Source organism: Corvus moneduloides, chromosome 6, assembly GCF_009650955.1.
Source record: "Corvus moneduloides isolate bCorMon1 chromosome 6, bCorMon1.pri, whole genome shotgun sequence".
NCBI lineage: Eukaryota > Metazoa > Chordata > Aves > Passeriformes > Corvidae > Corvus > Corvus moneduloides.
This window is the reverse complement of record NC_045481.1, coordinates 21837618-21858777: the sequence shown is the minus strand read 5'-3', so window position 1 is coordinate 21858777 and position 21160 is coordinate 21837618. Positions and strand designations below refer to the sequence as shown.

At 41.0% G+C, this 21160-nt stretch overlaps 1 protein-coding gene across 37 annotated transcripts in view; it reads left to right on the top strand.

Moving 5' to 3' along the window:
* The window catches only part of NRXN3 (neurexin 3), a 982258-nt gene that overhangs the window by 84782 nt on the left and 876316 nt on the right, over nt 1-21160 (top strand). For 23 of the 37 annotated variants that reach the window (XM_032113035.1, XM_032113016.1, XM_032113015.1 and 20 more), the window contains exons 3-5: nt 3552-3569; nt 14286-14315; nt 16627-16638. The exons of 3 other annotated variants lie outside the window; for them this stretch is intronic. In XM_032113035.1, the coding sequence (XP_031968926.1) occupies nt 3552-3569; nt 14286-14315; nt 16627-16638 (60 nt within the window). The remainder of the gene's footprint in view (nt 1-3551; nt 3570-14285; nt 14316-16626; nt 16639-21160) is intronic. 11 more of the 37 variants (XM_032113034.1, XM_032113030.1, XM_032113031.1 and 8 more) reach the window with 1 other exon arrangement.

Here is a 21160-nt window from a genome sequence, read left to right as displayed (position 1 = left end):
AAGTGGAGAAACCTCTATCTACATGGCAGTAAGTCCCATGGTCACTGGATGTTTTTGTTAGCCATGGATTCTGCATGCTCCCTGTTTAATTGGAATACTCTACCTCCTCAGTCCCTGTGGCAGAGAGGAGGTCTGTGTAGGTGGACAAAGGTAGTAGCACTAATGGAAGAGGAAGGCAGTGGGGACATGTTTTAAACAGTCCTATTGTAATCAAACCAGAAAAATGTGAAGAGAATTTGAAAGAACATCTCAGATGACAGGGTCTGAAGGAGAGTCATTGCAGCTCCCCAAATCTGGTCACACTAGCTATATGCCATCTCTGTTGTTTACCTTTCTTGAGGCATTAGGTGTCTCCTAACAGTGGAACCAGCAGCCACAGGGTATGGTGGATCCCTTTTGTCGATATATGGAGCTACAGTTTTAATTGTGAACTGAAGTGGAGTCACATTCCACACTGCAGAAGTGTGATGGTGTTTCCCATGGGGAGTTTGATAATAGAAAATGATTTTTCACCCAGGTGGAAAAAAGCTCCCCAAGGAACTGGTCACAGCACCAAGCCTGACAGACCTCAAGGAGTGTTTGGACAATGCTCTCAGGCACATGGTGTGACTCTTGGGGATGGTGCTGTTCAGGGCCAGGAGCTGGACTTGATGATCCTTGTGGGTCCCTTCTAACGCAGAATACTCTGTGCTTTGTGATTCTGTGACTTGCATGGCAGTTTCACTTGTATGCCACAGTGGTATTTATTGTAGAGTCTTTTGTGAAGACTGACTGGTTATATGTAATTTTTTTGTCTTTGCAGTGCTTTCTCTTGTTGTTTTAAACTAAAAAGCAAGTAGTTTTACCATTTGGAAATCAGCATTTGCCAGCAGATACCACATGGGGGGGGTGTCTGCAATACAAGAAACTCCTTCTACATTTAGTATGGGAAGTAACACTAATGACCCGGGCTGCCATGTAGGTAAATACTGTGAAAGTGTCACAGAGATGCAAACAGTGATTTTGTGGTGCACCTAGTGTATACAGGAATTGTGTTGGGTGGAAACTTTCCAAAAAAAGATACAGCCAAAAAAAAAAAAAAAAAAAAAAAAGCTAAGCGTTTAATCAGTCAGGATGGGGGATGCCTGCTTTAGGGACATCGGTACAAAAAGAAAGGTTAAAAATAAATCTTGCTATTACTTGCCATTGAGAAACTACATTTTAGAGATGCTTATGTTAGCTCTTAGCCTTTCATTGTGTCCCTTTTTAACAGCTTCATGACCTGTTTAATTCTCGCACAGTTAAATAAGTGTTATTTCAAGCAGTGTATCAGTTACAGCCCACTGCCTCTTCTCTTACTTGCTTAATGTGTTTATCCCTTGCTAACCCTTGGCAAGCTTTTTCCTTTGCCCTTTCTATCTGCTGATCCTTTTTATTCCCCAACCATCCCACAGATGTCCTCCTGGAGCAGACACCCTGGTGAGGCTGCCTGCTGTTCCAGGCCCCTATTGGTAGCCTGGGCTGCAGCTGTGCCTGCTCCACTGTCAGGCGTGCAGGGAGGCTGAGAGGACAACATGGGTCTAGAACTTTTTACCTGCTTAGAACAGATTTTCAAGTGGATGCTGGATCATCAGACACATTTGCAGTACCTTATGATAATCACTTCTACCTCTTCCGAGATACGCGATCATCTCTAACTGGCACTGATTTTTCCCAAGCAGCACATCAACTTGAGACTGCTCCTAGCAGTGGACTTGTAAAGTCTTTGTCATCATGTTCACATTCTGGAGTGGTGTTTAAGGGTCTGCTCCTTCCTTCTGCCTCCCCATCATCTTCTTTTGATTTCTATCCTCAGTGAGTGTATTGCTACCTGACACTCGTTTTCTTTTCCTACCTAAAAGTAATTACTTTCAGGTAAACTTTCAGTGCTTAGTGTCCTTCCAGGCTTGCAAACCAAGACACTGGTTCTTAGATACAATTATGCGCTAAAAGAGGAAAAGCAGCAAATAATCCACATCAGATCTGCCATATATGTTATTAAAAGCTATGGAATTTAAAGGAACTGATGCCACAGTCCCTCCCCTCTTTGTGCATTGTTTTATTTGGGTTGTTGCCTCCTTAGGAAAGGACAGCTTGATATATGTATGATGTTCCACAGAGACTTTTCCTCAAATGGTTTTGGAACCATTACAAAGTGATAACAGAAAGCAATAGAAAATGATAAACAAAAAGCAGCATGCACGGGAGTCGCTCACCACTGAATTGCAAGTGTCTCAGGAGGACAAGTGTCACCATTTTCACAGGAACACAGTGGATTTGGACAGGAGGGTGGAATACTAATGGAAACTGGAGGGAGCATTTGGAGAAGGAGAATACAGCCTTAGACCTTAGTGTGAGGCCAATGCACTCAGTATGTCATGCTCCTAGATTTGTGGCAGAAGTAGTCTGGGATCTGTAGTCCAACTCCTCGGCAGGGTACCAGCTTCCAGGGGAGAATGTGATCTATGGACCTGGCCTCCCTGTTTCCTCAAGCAAGTTCTTTTTTTTTTTTTTTTTTTTTTTTTTTTTTTTTTTTTTTTTTTTTTTTGAGGGTTGTCTTGAAAAGAAAATATTAATCTTATCCTGTGAGATTTCAGGGGATTCTCCTAGTTGGTGTTATGATAAGTGTAGCTATTCAGAGCTCTTGGGATGCTAAAAAAGTTATGAGAAGCATTTTTTTAAAGTACTTCTGTGATTGGTGGGCTATGCCTAAAACAGACTGTACATTCAAATATATACCTTCTCTATTATCAATACTGTGAACTACGTGGTCTTGCTCCTCCCTGTTTAAAGGACTTATTTATTTTGAGATTTATGGGATTGATTCTGAGAAATGGTCTTATGCCACAGAGAGAAAAAGTACCAAATGACATTTGTTTTGAATTTAGCGTCTTGTGAAAAACAACATGTGGGATGTGCAGAGCTCTGGCACACTCCTCCTCCCCCACCTCTACTACTGTCTGCAATGAAGGATGTTTTTTGGGAAATGATAGGCAGAAGAATGAAAAGGAATGGGCTCTCTTCTAGACTTTGGGACTATGTCGTATGTCTTATACCTGGTCATAAATTCACATGGCCCCTTATAAAAGGGGAGCAGGTTCTTTTCTATTTTTCTGGAAACTTGCTTGAATTTATGTGCTACAGAAGCCTTCTGCAGGCAGATTGGTCTTTTTTTCTCTCTTTTGCATTTGTGTGTGTGAAAAATGTAGACTATTTTAACTAATATTCTTACAGGAACTGACATGGCTTGGTTCTATCTGATTCCAGGAACTCTCTCTCCGGACAGATGTGATGGTGGATTCACTTTTACATGCACAGTGGAGAGGGAGCCAGTGCCTCCTCCCTTGCATGGCGGCGTGCTTGGATGCAGATGGGTGGCCTTCAAACAAACCTAATTACTTCTGGTTTTGCATGAAATTGATTTCCATGCAAGGATACTGAGTTGCTGTGTGCATCTCTAATGGCTTTTTTTTCTCTTCTCTTTCTTTCTCTTTCTTTTCTCCCTTCTGCTTGCCATGAACACACCTCGACAGATGTCAGTCATATTCCAGGTAAGTGTTACTTTCGCTGAGCTGAAAGGCTGTTCTTTAAGGAGTGCTGGTGGTAAGTTACCAAGGCAGGTCTCATCCTGCTTCCTGCAGGACATCACGAGGTCTGGATTGCACAGTCTTTGCTGAAAGAAGCGCTTCATAGTAGCAAAGGTCACAAACTTCCCTCTTCAGAGACTACATTGTGTTGGTCAGTTAAAGGGATGTTTTCTGAATGAAAATTACATTAAGAATGGTTGCTTGTATTGTTAATTGAACCTGGCATTGAAAACTGCATTATATACAATTTATTTCTGATATATCTGTGTGTAGTCTGGCATAAAAATCTAGTTTAGTCATTTTCTTTCTCCTACTACAGTCTACTCCATTTGCTACTCCCACTGATAACATGTTGAATTTCAGTTCTACTAACAAAGGGGTTTTTTGTTGTTGTTTTATTTTGCATTTTTATAAACCTGTGAGTATCTTTCTGGCTGAATTTGAATGTGTGATCTTATTTAGGTATCAAATTTTTATTCCCACCAGGGCACAAATGATTCATTTAAAAGGAAAAATGAATGTGTGTTTCACGTACTTGTTTATATGTGGAGTTCTTCCACAACAGTGTATGTTACCACAGAGAACTCCAAACCTCCTTCCTCAGATTGCTGTCTTGTTGTTGACAGCATCAGAGTCCCCCAACTTCAGCTACACGTGTTAGATGAGCTAGACCACTTTACTCTAGTCCACATTCTGTTGCCAATGAAACTTTAGAAACTAATTTTTACCTCACACTTTGCCAGTTCCACCTGCTTTATCGTTATGTGAAATGGAAATGAGAGCCCAAAAAGCACCCTACATTGCCCTGGCTGGAGTGGGATAATGGGCAAGTCAAAGCTCTTTTCCTTCTCAGATTTCTGCATAACTTTTGCTAAACCTAACCTGGAAAGAGTTTTCTGGATCTGGAATGTGTTCTCTGTTCAATTTGCTTCTTTTCTACACTGGGATAGTAACATCTTGTGCATCACTTCAGAGAGACGCAGGGAGGGCCAGTCACTTGGGTATTTTCCTGGCATATTTAGCCTTTTGGCTTCTCTCGTCAGCCCCCTTATTGTTCTGCTGAGAACTTTTGCACTCTGTATGCATCTCAACTGATAGCAGTGGGATTGGAAGCAGCCAAATGGCAAATATTGCCTGGCACGCTTTGGAAAGAAAGGCTCTGTTAACTATGACATTGCAATCTTTTCAGTTACCTGCGAGGCTGAAACTGCACCATCTCTGTCCCAGGCTGAGGTGTCCAGGAACTCCTGTTTCCTCTCATCTTGGCAGGATCTTATAGGACATGTGCCAAAGGCTTCGAGTCACAAGTCTCTCCACAACATGCTGAAGATGTTGATGTCTGTGGCAGAGGAGGATGACTGAATTGGGAAGGCATGGCCTTGCTATGCTCTACCAGTAGGACACATGATGTTATGCCAGTAATGAGCGTTGCCTCAAACAACATCACGGACATCTCCTGGTGTGCAGGAGGTGACAGCATCACTGGTTGGGGCCCAAGCAGAGGGGGCACATCCAGTACAGGACTCTGCTGCTGTTAGAGCGGTCCATCCTTCTGCTCTCTGACTGTGCTCTTCTGCCCTACTGCCCTGTTATTCTCATAATTTATATACTTGGATGTGCATTTTTTGTTCTCCCCATTGCTCATACACGTGTTCTTCTCAGGACTGCTGTGTGCTTTCTCATGTGGATTTTTAGCCACATGGGGATTTCTAGTCATACATGAATGCTTTTTCATGTGTTCTCTCAATCATCTGTACGTTTTCAGTCTGACAATTACCCACATGCCCGATTACCTCATTCCAAGGCTCTGTCACTGTTTACTCCTAGGCAGTCTCATCCCTCTCATGTCACCATCGGGGGTGCACTGGCACTGCTGTGGGACTGGGCAGTGACACGGACCTCCAGGGGTGTTTGGGTCTACACTTCTCCTCTGCCAAGCTATGCAGACACTTTCTACCTATTTGGCCATCCAGCTATCTATATTGTGAGGACAGAGCCTCAGGCCCCTATCAGAATGGTTACTTTAACCATCTACTGCTTGAAAGACAGCTTAGGGGTTTGATGTGCTAGTGGTAACTACCCACAGGCAACAGAAGGGCTGTAAAGAGCGCATTGACTAAATGTATTCATTATTGTTGAATAGACTGGTTCGAACTAATTCCCCACTAAGAGGAAGTAGCTGTGAATAGGCTGGGGCTGGCAGCAGTGGGCACCACAGGGTTCTGCTGGGTGCATTTGTTCCAAGGTGCAAAGATGTTGTTTTTTTAAAAGTAAACAGAAATGTGTAGCATAAGCCTTCCCTGGCTGTGAGGTCTCTGCTTGTGAAGAAGGGCATTCCAGCAACAGGGGCTCATTGCTGCACTCATTTCAAGAGCCAACTTGATCCCATCTGGCCTATTTCACAAATAAAAGAAGTTTGCCAGGTGTTAGCCCACCTTTCCTGCAAATGTAATGCCCCGGTTATAGAATAACAACACCACATTTTGAACAGTGCCCTGGAGTTGGGATTGTTGCTGTCTGCACTTGGCTGGGTCACTGACTCGCTGTGTCATGTAGAGGCGAAATAGCTTCTTTCAGTACTTAGGTTCTCCTTTTGGGGTTAGAGCTACAGCCTCATCTCACCTTCACAACATGGTTTGATTGCTTGGGCTGAACATTACGGAGTTTAAGAGCCTTAAACTCAGAGGTTAAGTCCCTGGCTGGAAAGTGGCATGCAGCACACACCAGAATGGATGCCTCTGTCACTTCTGCACAATATCTGCTTCTTTCTTTGCACCTTCTATTCTTTACCAGTGGTGTAGATTCTAAAAGATAAATAGCTGGAAAAAGACCAATAGATCAAAGAGAAAGTTATACGCTCCTGCCTCACTTTTTTTTTTTTTTTTTTTTTAGTGGAAGAATATATGCAGGAGAAAGAACTAAATATGGTTCCTTGATACTGTGGAGGCTGTTGCTGATACCTGGGGGGATCAAAGTTCAAACAGTGCTTTTCCTATTCATACCATGCTTATTCCTGTTGTGGAGGAGCTCTTTAAATGTTTATGGGGAGGAGGCTAAGAGATTAAGTTCTGGTCATTTGGCTGTCATCATTTTACTGCTGACTAGTGTTTGCATGTAACTGAATGAACAAAACCCAGTAGACATTAGCTAGGTAGTTCCCAGAGGGAAAAAAATAGTCCTGGTTTTCCTGAACAACTCCTTCATAGAGATGCAGAGATTATTGCAAGCGTAAGCATACTAGCACATTTTTGATCCAGGTCTTTAATCTTTCAAACTCCATCTTTAAATGCCTCTTTCCCTCCTTCATCTCAGGTCTGCTGTTTTAGTTGGTCTCCCTAACTCCACATCATCGGGTCATTTAAGCAGTACCTGTATGCTGGCTTCTGCTTCCTTAAAGAAAAACTCTGCTTTTGGGCCATGAAAATGATGTGTTTCAGCCCATTTGAAGGTTCCTATTTGCAGAATGTACTAGGTCAGGGTAGGAGTCCATCTCTGCCATATTGTCAGTGCCATTCATCAGGAGTTTGAAGCCAGTATGTGCGGGCTTAGGTTCTTCTTCATAGGTGCCACCATTATTTTGATTCTTGCATGCCCTTTGCATGGGTACTGTCCCCTAATGGGAATTTCTGGCACTGTAATGTGAATGTTTTTTAGTTCCATGCCAACCTATTTGCAAAAATATGGCAGTAGTAATCACTGGGGTGAGAGCAAGAATTCCTCTATTCCAGAAGTGTCTTTTTATGAAAGTAGATGCTTTGGAGGAAGTTTAAGAAACTATGATAGCATAGGTCTTGTCCCAATACCTTGGTGGTTTCTGGTAATTACTGTTTTAAGGACTTTCTAACCTAATTCTGCATCCAGATTGTGTTCTACAGTCATTGATGAACATATTTTCTCTGGATATGTCCAGTCTTTGTTTTTCTTAATCCACTTGTATCTTTTAACTCCACTGTATCCTGTGATAACAGGTCCCATTGTTTAACCATTGAAATATGGAAAGTACTTTATTTCAGTTGTTTTTACACCTGTTACTCAAGAATTTCATTCAGTGATTCTTATTTTTTGTTCCCCACAAGTAAAGAAAAACGTATTTCCTGTTCACCTGCTCTGTCTTAATTGGGGTTTTATCTCAATCATATATATTGTCAGATATACCTTTTCTAAGCTGAAGAATTGTATTCTGTGTCTAACAGTTCTTTTCCCAACTTCTGAACCTACTTGATCAGGTGCTCTGATTTGCAGTGATACACATTTTATGGATCAGTCCTAAAATGCATTCACCCTCAGGTCTTGCTACGTCCACATATTCTCTTGTGCATGTGGCCATCTTTGTGAACACTTGCATGTTTGTTTTCATGTCTTCAAACACCACCATGTTTGTAGCACTTCCTATGCAAATACTTATAGGAGTATGCCACATGGAACGTCAGAATACTGTTTCTGCTGGGAGTGAAAGGAGATACTATGGTTTGATCACTACTGCTTCCATAGATGTTGGGGTAAACAACTTTCTCTTTGGTTTCTATCTCATGCTTTTATTCCTTTGATCACTCAAAGAAGATGCCATTCACCCTGACTCACTGCCCCTGATAATGACAAAACCTATCCTGGAATTACATAGCAGAGGAAGGAAAGGGGATGGGAAAGAGGAGCTAGCACAGCTGTTGTGTGTAATTGGATTGGAAGTGGGCCTGCGGCTACAATAACAAAACTGCACTCCCGGCTGGGCTCACTGCTGGGGCCTGAGAGCAGCCCCTTGGCTGTCGTGCATGTCACGGTTGAATCCAATAGAACTGACCTCCCCAGCCTGTGCTACTGCTTTGCCTGGTTAGAAAGAAAAGGCCCCATGTATACCAGCAGGCAAGGAATCAGGTCACCCTCTTGGCAAAGCCGACCTGTCTAGCAGATAAAAGGTCTGAACTAGGCCACACAATGATTCTTCTTCCTTATCCATTCTTCACATCTCTCAAGTCAAGGGTTTTGCTTCTTCTTCTGAGTCCCATCCTTTGGCCCTGCTGAAATGCCTTCTTTTTTGGTACCTGGGGATTCTTAGGGAATTGTCCTTGGACTTTGGGTTTTAGAAAACCTCAAGATACCTATTTTATGAAGACCACATGGAAGACAAGGAGCTTGTCAATGCCCTTCCCTAACAGAAAAGGGAACTGCTGATAGAGTTGGAGTATGAGGCTCAGAGTAAAGAAATGCCTATTTCATAAGGAATTGCTAGTTTTAGGATATTTGGAAAAGAGTACAGACTCCAGTACTTATCAGAGTGCTCTTGTCTATAGTGGATGTAGTTTTATTTCTGGAAGAGTCCTTTGTTTGCATGATTTTTTTCTTCAGCTTTGCCATAAAGGATTTTGTGCATATCCTGGACTAGAGGGTCTGATATCCTATCTCAGACATATATTGCAGCTGGGCCTGTTATTGTCTGAATGGGTCGTGAAGCCTGATACCCTGAAAAAAGATCCTCTCTGGGCCAACTTGCCCCAGGGGAGTTCTGGGTTGCTGCTGCTGCCTGACAGTCTCTTTTCCCATTCATTAAGAGCTTTTGGGCTAATCATTTGGTAGCATCGTTAAAAGGGAAATACTGAGGCTGCCTGCTTAACAGAGCAATTCAGCAGTGCGTGCACACCCACGCACATGTGCGCACCCCCAGACCATGGGCCCAGTAGCACGGGACAAGCTATAATTAACTAGATGAAGGAGCCCATCTTCCTTTGTTACTGCAATCACTTGCCACTCTCAGCTGTGTTTTGTGCTATCCCCACCTTCTTATGTCTTGTGGCTTTATTTTCCATTTTGAGTGCTAAATACTAAAATGGGGTGGGAGGGAGCAGGATTCAAACCGTTTCCAAGGTTTCCCATATTTTTTCCTCCACACTGGAAATTGCCCCTAGCAAACCCTTAAAGATGAAGAGTGCTGTTTAACTACATTGTTGTTTTATATCATTGTACTCTGAAGGTACTTTTAAAAACGTCCTCTGGCTTCATAAGACTCCAGTCTTATTGTTATGTTTGCCCTTTGTACTTTGTACAATTAGAGCCACTTAATTTTACTATTTTGATATAGAAAGCACATGGCTTACAATTTTTTTTTTTTTTTTTTTTAAGAAGTAGTTTGAAATGTTTCTTTGAGATTAAGGGAGTTTCATTTTAAACTTTAAGAAAATAATACTGATTGGGTACTAGGTTAAAGAAATATTTAAAAAACCTCCCAGACCTAAATAGGAAAAGTCAGTTGTGGCAGTCATAAATCATGGCCAGAGAGCAGAGTTTGTGTCTTCTGCCCTCAGCAATGGACATATTATTTTAATAATAAACTGATGTTCTGAAGAAACAGGCTGCTTTCTCTTCACATTACTGCTGAATGTTCAAAGGAGCTGGGTCTCCAGAGGCTGAGTACAAGCAGCTGTTTATCATTACCTAAAAAAACCTGTTGAGAGTTTTCTTCTGAAGCCGTGTGCTTGTCCTTACTGTCACTCATGTTTGAAGTTCAGGAATAGAAAGTCACCAGATTCTAGACTTGAACATAAAATTTCTTTACAGGCAGATAAACCATTTATTCTGAGGTTTTCCTAAACTTTTTCCAGACCACTTACTATGCACCATTTTTGTTGGGCAGCAGTTCTGTCCAGCCAGTAAATTGTTATAAGGATAAGCAGATTGGTTTAGAAAAAGCATGCAACCCCTTGGCCGTTAGAGCTCATGCAGGTTTTTATCAACTTTTTCCATGTTCTACACTTGCTGGGTTTCCTTATAGCTGAGGCTATAATCAAAGTTCCTTGTTGAAAAAATCTAAGATTAAAAGGAAAATATGTTTCACCTGGATTTAGGTGGAAAATCAGATTTTCTTATTTGGATTCTTCTGAAATGAGATGGCTATTGGCACAAACAATGGTAGAATATGTGAATAATGTGCTTTGGGGCCTAATAAGTTCATTTGTATCCTGAGCCTGCTAAAAATTTGCTTGTCTTTATGACTGCTGCCCAAATAGCATGGTGATAGGTGTCTCCACTGTTCTGGTTTGGCCAAATTTAGAAATATATCCTCTGAGAGAAGGCAGGTCACCACCAGCCCTCCCCACCAGGTTCGGGAAAAATAAATTTTCCTCAAAGGAAAGTGAAGGAGATAAAAACTATTTATTTAACAAACACATGCGAAAAGGAAAATAATGCTAAATAATAAAATCTTTCACTGTGGAGAAAAAACCTGGAAAAGTGTTGGAGTCTTCCCTTTGGTCTCCTCGGAGCTGGGGCTTGGCCCAGGGCCAGGCCCTCTGTGCTCAGTGGAAAGTCCTCCTGATGCGTTCTGAGGTTGAAGCAGTCCAGTAGAAAAGGGAGAAAATCCAAAATTCCAGGGAAGGAAAAAAAGTTCAACTCTCAGTCTCTCTCTGGAGAAAAAGAAACTGAAACTGGCCAAAAACTGACCCGGGAGCAGCAAGCCGGGTGCCTCCTCCCTCCCCTGCCGCAGCTGGGAAAAAAAATTTGCTATCTCTGTGTGACCTTGGACAAGCTGCAAACTGCTTTGAAAAAGTTTTGCTCAGTTTTTCCTTCCCCCTCTCAGGCTCAGTTTAAAGGCATAGAAAGGCACAAAGTTAATTTCTGGGCATAGGGCAGCGATATGGGATACACATCATAAAGTCACCCCAAGACACCCACTGATCTGGAAAAATCTGGTCTAGTTTGTAGGTCTGAAGAATTTGTACAGCTCTGGCATTGATTTGTTGGATGCCATATTAATCTCTTACAGTCCGATAGCAAGTGTTACCCCATTCCACCTCTAGGTGGCTTTGACTTTTATGATTTGAAAATAGTTTTAGTATCGTCATGTCTTGAAACTGATGTAAAGGTGAGACAACTATGTCAGTTCATGTTTTCCACGTTGATTGTACTCTGACTAATTTGAGGCCTTTGTTAGACGTGCTGCAAATGTCACAGATTTTATATCTCAATGGCTGAAGGTTTTGGTTGTTAATGACATTTTCTTGGAGATAAATACACTCATTTTCACTCCTACTTTAAACTGCAAGGCAGGAATATTTTCAGATGAGAAAAGATGATATTTTATTTCATTATTTGTATTATTATTTTATCTAATAATAAATCTGGAATTCTGTTGGTGTTCTCTTTGTTAAAATAAGGGTCTCTGTCAGTGGACAACTTATAATAGTGTTTCTTTGCTCTGTCTCCAAATCCACCCTCCTTTTTCTTCCTATTTTAAAAAAGAAAAAAATAGCATTGAGGGGGAGGGCATTATTTTTCATTAATCTCCCTGCTTTCATTGTCCAGTTGGGACTAGAAGATCAAGAGATACATACAATACTAGTACCACAGCTGCTGTGGTATTTCAAATCTATGAAGAAGCAGGAAATGCCAGAGTATTTCTTAGGGATACTTTTGCAGGCATTTGAACCAAGGCCACATGGGGGGCCACAATATTGCGTTTATTTGGGAGCGTGCTCACTCCTCAGCTGCGGCCAAAGGGCTTGTGGGGATGCATCTGGCTGATGTGCCTGACAGATAGGGCACATGGCACTGGCCTTCTGTGGATAAGGACAAAAAAGGGTGTTGATATTCCTAACATTTTGGGATTTTTAAACCTCCTCTGTGGCTGGCGGAGAGAAAATGGATCTTCCTATGTATGATTTAGGGCGTTTAACGCAGACTCTTGCTTTGAACCTTCTCTGGAGGTTTCTCTTTGTTTGTGTCCAAGTGGACAAACCCCCTGCCATCCCCAGCAGCTGCACCTGTTGGTGCTGGGCCTCGTAGGTATGACTTTCCTTTCCCACAGTGTACAAGGCCTCAGGATCCCCATCTCCGCTTTGGATCTGATGTCCTCTCCCTGTTCAGCCAGCTTCTGCTGCATGCCATACTGACATGCTTCTAGCCTTTTCACTTCTTTTGCCATTGGTACAGGGATTCTGTGCATTGTAGGTACTAACAATTATACTTTTGTCTTCCTGCCTTTTATGGTAACGTTGAAGTGTCTGTTTGATCAGACCTAAGATTTGCCTGTCAAGAATGATGGGGTCAGTGGCCATAAATAGGGACACAAATTCAACCCACTCTCCTCGCAGGGCAAATGATTCACTGAATTATATCTTGTAATTTAAACCAGAAGTGTCCTACAGTATCAAATCTGCTATGTTTATTGATAGCTAAAAGACCTAAAAAAATCTAAACCTATGTTATATTTCTGATTATTTTTCTAAATCCACAGTAATCTTCAAGATTTTTTTGCATTCCTTAGACTGTACAATTATTAATCCCCTTATCTGGCTTGAAGTTCTCTGTGGGCGAACATATTCTTAGGATGATCTGGATTTTAGATTTCTTCAGCCATCGCAAAGGAAAACCATAAAAGAGAAAGGAATAAACAAATTCAAACTCAGCATGCTTCTTGTTGAAAATTCTCATTCTAATAAATTCATTTGACCTCTCAGCCTCCGTGAAATTAAAAAGTCACAGCCCTGTTTGATTAAAAAACTGACTTAAAATGTGGGGTGTGTGGTGTGTGTGCATGTATCGAAGCCCCTGCCATACTAAGTGCTATGAGAGGTAGGAGATGTGAGGAGGAATCGAGCAAAGGGAAGTTGGTCAGGGAACCAAGTATGAAAGGGGTCCCTTACGGCTTGAGTGTGTAGGACTTGATTTCTGTTATGTTAGTTCTGTGATCGCTTGTGTCACAAAATTGACTAATGGGTCACTTTATGCTTAATGGCTTGGGCATGACTATATATACAGAAATATTTAAACAATATTTGTATGAATACATTACAGTAAACATATTTGGAAATTGGGCTTGATTGAAACAAGCAAGGTTTGTGCCAGAAAGAATTATCAGAGAGTGAAGCAGCCCGAGTAAACACTACAACCTCATATACAGAGCTGACAGTGACTGTCTCTGCTGAGAGGAACTTGCTGCTTTCTGGATTTACCTTCAATTATGAAACTGAAGAGTAGCTTTAGCTATAGAGCCATAAAGTAACACACTGTCCTAGGAAACTGAATCTGCAGCTCTTCCTAGAAAGTGTGTGGAGGTGTATTTAAATAGGTTACAGGTAATTTTTTAAATCCTTGCTATGTCTGGTGTACTGGTGTCTAATTAGTAAGTGTAAGCAGTGTTGATAGACTCCTAGAAATACATGATGAAGCCACATGTTCAATAATGCTAGCTTTGTGTGTGTCTGTGCATTTAGAGCAGAGATTTCATCTGAAGCAGATGTGGTGTGATCATGGCCTCCCTTTTACTGACCACTGCAATCTTGAATTTAAAGTCTTTAGCCGAGGAGAAATTATTTCTCTATCTCTCCAGAGGAACAATGGCTTACTGCAGACTGTCATTGTGGACCTTGGCTTCCATAGCCCATTTAGCTATACAGGTGTGCAGTGCTTCTGGAGTCGCCCCCCTCAAGGGATATGCTGAACCTCAGACACAGTTCTGCCATGAACAGCAGGTTTTTTCTACCAGTGACAGATGGTTTCCTGCTCAGTGTGAAAAGCAGCACCTGAAAATGTTTGTGCCCTGTGTGCTACAACCATACTTGGTCTAGTTCAAGTATGCGAGCTCCAGTCCTGACGGGTATTGGACTGTGACCAGTGTGCATGGATATTACTGCTTCTTTTCAGGTTTGTTCTTTTTCTCTTACTTCCTCTCTCTCTCCCTCTCTCTCTTAGGCCTCTCACACCTGATGATGGGTGAACAAGGTAAGTCCTTCCACTTTCCTCTGTTTCAGTCACTGATCATGAAAGAGCTTTGTCCTTGCTGCTTTTCTGGGCTGGGCTTTGCATAACAAAAGCAACTCAGTGTACTGAGTGCCAGTCAAGCCATTTGCATTTTTGCATCTGTGTCCCATGAGCCAAGGGTTCATGTCAACCTGGGACTCAGATGCCCAGGAGGGAGCATGAAATGATTCCATGGACAGTAAAAAGGTATGCATCTTCTTTCCATGCAGCCCACAACTATTTTATCTTGCCGTTTCTTTCTTCTTGTGCCAGCTGTAATGACTCCCACTTCTGCCTACTAAATGTAGACCTCAGTGTTGGTCTTTATTTTAAGAGTACAATTATTACAAAAAGTATGTTAATTCCCCTTGTGGCATGATCCTAACTCATTATGAATCCTGAGGAAATTTGCATATAATGGCCTGTAAGTCCTGTGTCTGCAATTTAAAATACTCAAATATACACAGAACAAAATGGTTGAGAAGAGCAACTGGGCTAACCCCATATTGGTCTATAAATGGGATCTAGGCCCGGATCAGAGATTACATTTTAATATCTCAGCCTGCACTGAGTTACAGATCTATTGGCTGTGATATGATGGGATAATTAGTTCCGTTTTGCACTATGAGGGTGTGGGGTAACAAGCTGGTGAGAACAGATAAAGCAAAGAGAATCGTGGTTCTGTTTTCCTGTGATAGTGCCAGTGTCTTACTGACGTGGGTAAACTGGACTTAACAGCACTCCTGATGCCTTCTAGTCTTGTGAATGCAGGAGTCAAATGATTTAAGACTTAATGCAAGGTGTATGCAAATGGTACTCTAGGAAGTCCAGACCAAGTGTTTGTCTATGGGAAGAAAATGTACATTTTGACTCCAAAGCCTGATGAAGCTTTCCTAGACTAGATGTACACAAAAGTTTTTTTGGCATTAAGTAAGCATGTATCTGAGGATGGACAGTCTGAGGAGTTAGTAAGATAGTACGTAGTGCCTGTGAAGGCTAAAGAGTAAGTGCTTGAGTAAAAGAGACATAATTTCCATGTATCTCAGTGAAATGTAGAGAGACATAAGACATTATCAGTTTTTATTCTGTATTTCAAGACAGATTTCTGCTCTGGGGTCCTGAAAGTTTAAGTAACAATCAGAAGTGAAGTAGGGGCTTACTTATCAGTTTCTGTACTGCTTAACATCCCTGTGTGGCAGGAAAGGTTGAAAAATTGGGCTCTTTATAGGTGTATGTCAAGACCACGGTGTTTGGCATGTGGAGCATCTGACTAAACTCTGGAAAGCGTTGAGCTCCTTCTCTGTCCCCACTTACTGTTCAACTGGGCTCATGGCTCAGAGGTCGTGCTTGTTGAAGGACCATCCAGCAGACAGGTCCATTCAGCATGTCTGAGTTGCTCAGGATGCAAGCTGTTTTGACAGAGGAAGGCATGTTGGAAGTGATCAGAATAGTTGATGGCCACTTTCATTCTCAATAACACTGAACATTTCTTTATAGTAGTCTGTGATTTAGCACTGGATTATGTAAACTGTTGCACTTGGCCATTTAAATTACAAGTTGCAACCCAGCTGGCTCATGAAGACTTGCATGACCTATTCAGGCCAGTCATCAGCACTTTCTAAACTCCCTCATCTGGCAAAAAAATGTGAAAACTATTGGCTTCTGGCAACTTTAACCACCTTTGTTTATGTATGACACATCAGGGAACAGTGGCTTCTCATTTCTTGCCAACAAACTCACAGATAATGCCTTTTGATAAATATTTACTCTATAAAAATATGATGGATATAAAATATGTAAATGTATATGTATGAGTAAATATGCAATGTCAACGTTATATATAAATACATTAGCTCTGGTGGGTGAGATGTGTTTAGCAAATACATTGCCATGAGATTTATTTTTTTCCTGTCCTATTCTGTTGTTTCCCTTGCTGTTTTGAATTTGACGTGGATTGAGGCATATCACTGGCATGGTATTGCATGAGCAGTTTGCATTTCTCAGTAGAAAATCAAATTAAAGCTTAACCAGGCAGCTGCTGATTGTACTGTCAATGGTTTAAGCTTTGCTTTGTGCTTTAGTTGTGGTATGTCTCTTGTTTTCCCCTTGACATTATGTTTTGTTGGGTTTGGCTGCTAGATAAATATGCTCATTTCCTTGTTTTTCTAAGTATGGCCAGTGACACATTTTTCTGGTTTTTTATGCTTCCTTCTTCTCTTCTCTTTTGCCTCCTCCGTGGTGGACACCTCTCTTGTTCCTCCTCTTAACTGGATGCACACCTTCCTGTCTGTAGGTAGAAGTAAAGGTAGAGATCACATTCTTTCTATGACTTCATTGCTTGTAAAATGTTTGTTGATGGGCAAATTGTATTTTTACAAATGTGTTTCATATTGGAACTTAATGCTTTTATTTTGAAAAGTCTGTTAACAATCTTTTGTATTCAATTATGGAGGAAATATTTATTAAGGTGAATGCTTTGAGGCCTTCCTAAGAGATGTTCTTTTCTCCCTATTCACACTAAATATGAGCTGTGCAGTGTCAGGGCATCTATAGCAGGTGATGCTGGGGTGTGAAGGGTTTGTCAGTTCAGTCAAAGACAGAGCCATAGGCCAGTGAGCTGATCCTGCTGACAGTTATACTAGAGTGATGCCACTGCTGGTAGTTTTGCTACTGGTGTTGGTGGCAGCAGAAACTGGGCTTGCTCACTACCCTTCAACAACGGAGGTTTTTTTACCTATTGTTTCTTCCCCTGGCTCTGCTTCTCATCCTTTCTATTAGCACTGAGGTGTTTTTCAAAGAAATTGAGATGCAAAAAAGCTGCGGAGGAAGCAGAAGTAATCAGTGCTGCTAAACAGAGAGGTCCATTTCCTTTGCAGCCCAGTACAGCACAGGGCATGCAAGTCTGCTCTGGGGCTCCAACTTGCTCTTCAGCAGTTCACACCTATCTTAGGCATGCAGAGGGCAGTCATCAATCCCTTATCAAAACTGCCGAAAAGGCAAAATGCTGCAAACTTGCTATGGGTCTTCAGTTGGAGTGGAAGGAAAAGTGAAGATTGATTGATTGATAAATTATAAACATGGCTTGAGAAAAATCTTTTTTTTTAAGCTATTTTCCAATGAAAAAGATAAAAAGGTTTTGTTATGCTAAGGCTTACTCTGTTTCAATGAATACACTGCTGAAGAGTCTGATCTATTTATTAGCATGATTTGAACATATTGGAGGATGTTGCTTGTGTCCATGCTGGTAAGACATTGGGGAATGAAATGACTTGTTGTGCAACTATGAATTTGGGAGGGATATGAGCTCAGAGGATTTGTTCATAATAACTTTCCTTTGAGGCACAAGCAGTCTCTGCTCAATAATTACTACTTCTGTAATACCTGAATTCTGGGGAGCACAATGGCATATTAAAGACCTCAATTTGCATGATTCCTTTTTCTGATGCCCAGCTTTCTTCTAACAATTTTGTATTGTTGAATTCTCTGTGATGGAGTACATTATGTAATCCATATTATTTGTTCCGTTTTGAGGTTGGAAAAATATTCCAATAATTAATTTCATAGTTTTTCTATTCTCTCCAAACTTGGGTGATGGAGGGTAATACCTAGGCTGTACTCAGACCTATATTCTCAGCAAGAGGTGAACATCAGAACATAATAATTACATATATTCACTGTAAAAAATATGAGAACTTGAAGCTCTAAGCACACCATATAAAATGTTACTGTGCCTCAACACAGCTGCCAATAATTCAGTTAGCTGATGTATGGCTTAGTGTGATTTAAGGGTCAGTGTAGATCAGGTCAAGTCTTGTGTGATGTTAGTTCCTGTTCTTTTCTTGGGTGGCATTTATGCTTCAGGCCAGCCTGTGCAGGACTAAGCTGAAAGTCTTTTCCAAAGCAAATCTCCTAACTGAGTTGGTAGCATGAGGGTTGTAACATATAGTCCACAATTAATTCATATGTACTGAAACTTAATTTATTGTGTCATTGAGTGAAAATATCATTTCACTTCCCGTCTATGTGTAGTTTTTAGCTGTAGTTATAGCAAGTGACTGTGTCAGAGAACCATCAGTCTGTGTGAAAAATGGCACTACTTTCAGAGGGCTCAAACTGTAGTTTTGAACGCACACATGGCTTTCAGCTCACAGAGAAAGTGGTACCAGATGTCTTTAGTGCTCACATGGAAGGTTCATATTTTTTTGGCATTCTTGTAGTTTTTAGTAAAAAACGGCAACAACTGTCTCATGTCACGTATGTAGCGAAAGGATATGATGTATTTGATTTAATTTTGGATATGATGTATTTGATTTCATAAAACTTCTTCACAACGTATAGCAGTCTGTGACCTTGCATTCATCATTTAAAGCAAGTGTTTGATTAGTTGTTTCCACTCCAGTAAATAGGCTTTTTCTGCATCTATCCTTTTTAAAATTTTCAGGAGATTTTGATTTTTTTTTTTTTAATAAGTTCCTGGAAAGTTGAAGAAGATGAAGTGTACGTGTTCTGGGGTAATGGCTGGAGTACTTGAGATACAGACAAGAACCCGGATATCACTTGCATTTTAACCTGAACTGAGTTTTCAGGTTAAATGCATTGAGTTTTTATTTGGTATATGGAACTGGTCATGGAGGTGAGGTAACTGTGTGATGAGCAAGGAGGACTTTTGTTTAGTTTGGCAAGAATTGCTGAATATGACTTCTCTTCTGGAAAGGTACTGGCAATTAAGGAACAATTATATTAAGTTTACTTCCCTAACACTTCCCCACAAGTAAGTGATATCAAAGGAAATTATAAATATCCAACTCTAATTTGCTACTGGAGTTAATGTGTAATTACCTTCTTCCATATTCTTGTTGTCTTGAAAGTCTTTGTTAAGGAAATTATTATTTGCCGTTTTGCTACCTTCCACCATCTGGGTTTTGTTTTACCATCACTCTTGGTTTGGATCTGACTTCTACTGAGGCTCATGTCTCCTGTGAAAATTGCCTGTGTTTCTGGTGGGAATCTACTATTTTCAGTGAATTAAGTCCTTTGTCTCTTGAAGGCAATAGCAACATTCACATTGAATCCAGTGGGCCAAGAACCAAAAGAACTGGAACGTCCTAAATGTCCTCTCTGACACAGAGAACAACCAGTGAGGCTGGTTTCTGAGTGTGCACAGGTCACCCTGTAGCACCCATGCTGTCTGCAGACTGCTGGTTCTTCTCTAATGCATGTAGCTCCTTCCTTCCTTCAGTAGTTGTGCTCGGTGTGAACTACACAGCTGCCCACTCATTTTCAGTATGAAGCAGGTTTTTTCTTAATTGTTAGAGAGAAGTGAAAGAGTGGGATCTTTTTAAATGCGTGTTGTGTGGACCAAAGGCTACTGTCAATTTCCCCGTTTAATAATCAGCATTGCAAAATCAGATTGTCTGCTTTGGTCCTAACTGCTCTTATCTAAAGTAGGTCTTTTAAGTCTTGCAAGGTTTAGCATTGCTCTCAGAGAATGAGGTTCTTATTTCTTTGAGATATTCAATAATATTGACCTGAAGGTAATGGCACAGGAAAAATGAAATAGCATTTGTGGGCTTCAGTAGAAGGAAATGACTGGACCTTACTGATCTGGAAAATATTTTCAGGTTCTTTTTCACCAGTAATACCATTAGGATTTGTATTGGTTTGCTTCAGAAATAGTGTAGCCAGGGCAGTGGTCATCCCCTCTACTTGGTGAGGCTGCACATTGAGTGCTGTGTCCAGTTCTGGGCCCCTCACTACAGGAAGGACATTGAGGTGCTGGAGCATATCCAGAGAAGGGAAACGGAGCTGGTCAGGGGTCTGGAGCACAAATCTCATGAGGAGCAGCTGAGGGAGCTGGGGTTGTTTAGCCTGGAGAAAAGGAGGCTTGGAGGACCTTCTCTCTCTCTACAACTACCTGAAAGGAGGCTGTAGCAAAGTGGAGGTCGGCCTCTTCGTCCCAGTAATAAGATATAGAATGAGGGGAAATGTCCTCAGGTTGCACCAGGGGGGATTTAGATTGGATATTAGGAAAAATTTCTTTATGGGAAGAGTTGTCAAACATGGGAACAGGCTGCCCAGGGCAGTGGTTGACTTGCCAGTCCTGGAGATGTTTAAAAGATATATAGATGTGGTGCTCATGGACACGGTTTAGTAGTGGACTTGGCAGTGCTGGGGGTTGGACTTGACCTTAAATGTCTCTTCCAGTCTAAATGGTTCTATGGTTGTATGTGAATAAGTCCAGCTGAATGGCCAAGAGTTTATGCAAATGTTGGAGTGAAACATCAGGCACAAATTAAATCATTTGTACTCTCTAAATGTCTAATTATACAATGTGAAAAACAACACTACATTTGTCTTGCCAGCTTTGGCAGTGGTTTTTAAGCTCTGCTTTGCCCTGTAAAGTATCTTAATATTTGGGTTTTAAATGTGAATATTGTATGGTTTTGGTTTCTACAATTAACAGTATTAAGGAAAGGACTCTAAAATATGTGTGGTAGTGGGTTTGTTTTCCTTTGGTGAGAAACAAATCCTGCATTATTATAAGGATGGTGACTTTTAGTTTTAACTTTACTCTTAATGGCTATTTGAAAAAAACAAGCATTTTATTTTATGGTTAGTGAATACCGAATATGCAAAACCTCTCTGAATTAAAGCCCCTTGAAGGAAGATGTTATTCTTCTGGAATAAATTTTTTTAAGTGAATTTTTCCTGCTGGTTTAATATTTTATTTAGGGAAAAAAGAAATATTTTCATGTAATTTGTTGAAGTCTAATTAGAGGTGATTGATAGTTGATGAATTTCAAATGTAAGGCATTGGGTGGCATTTC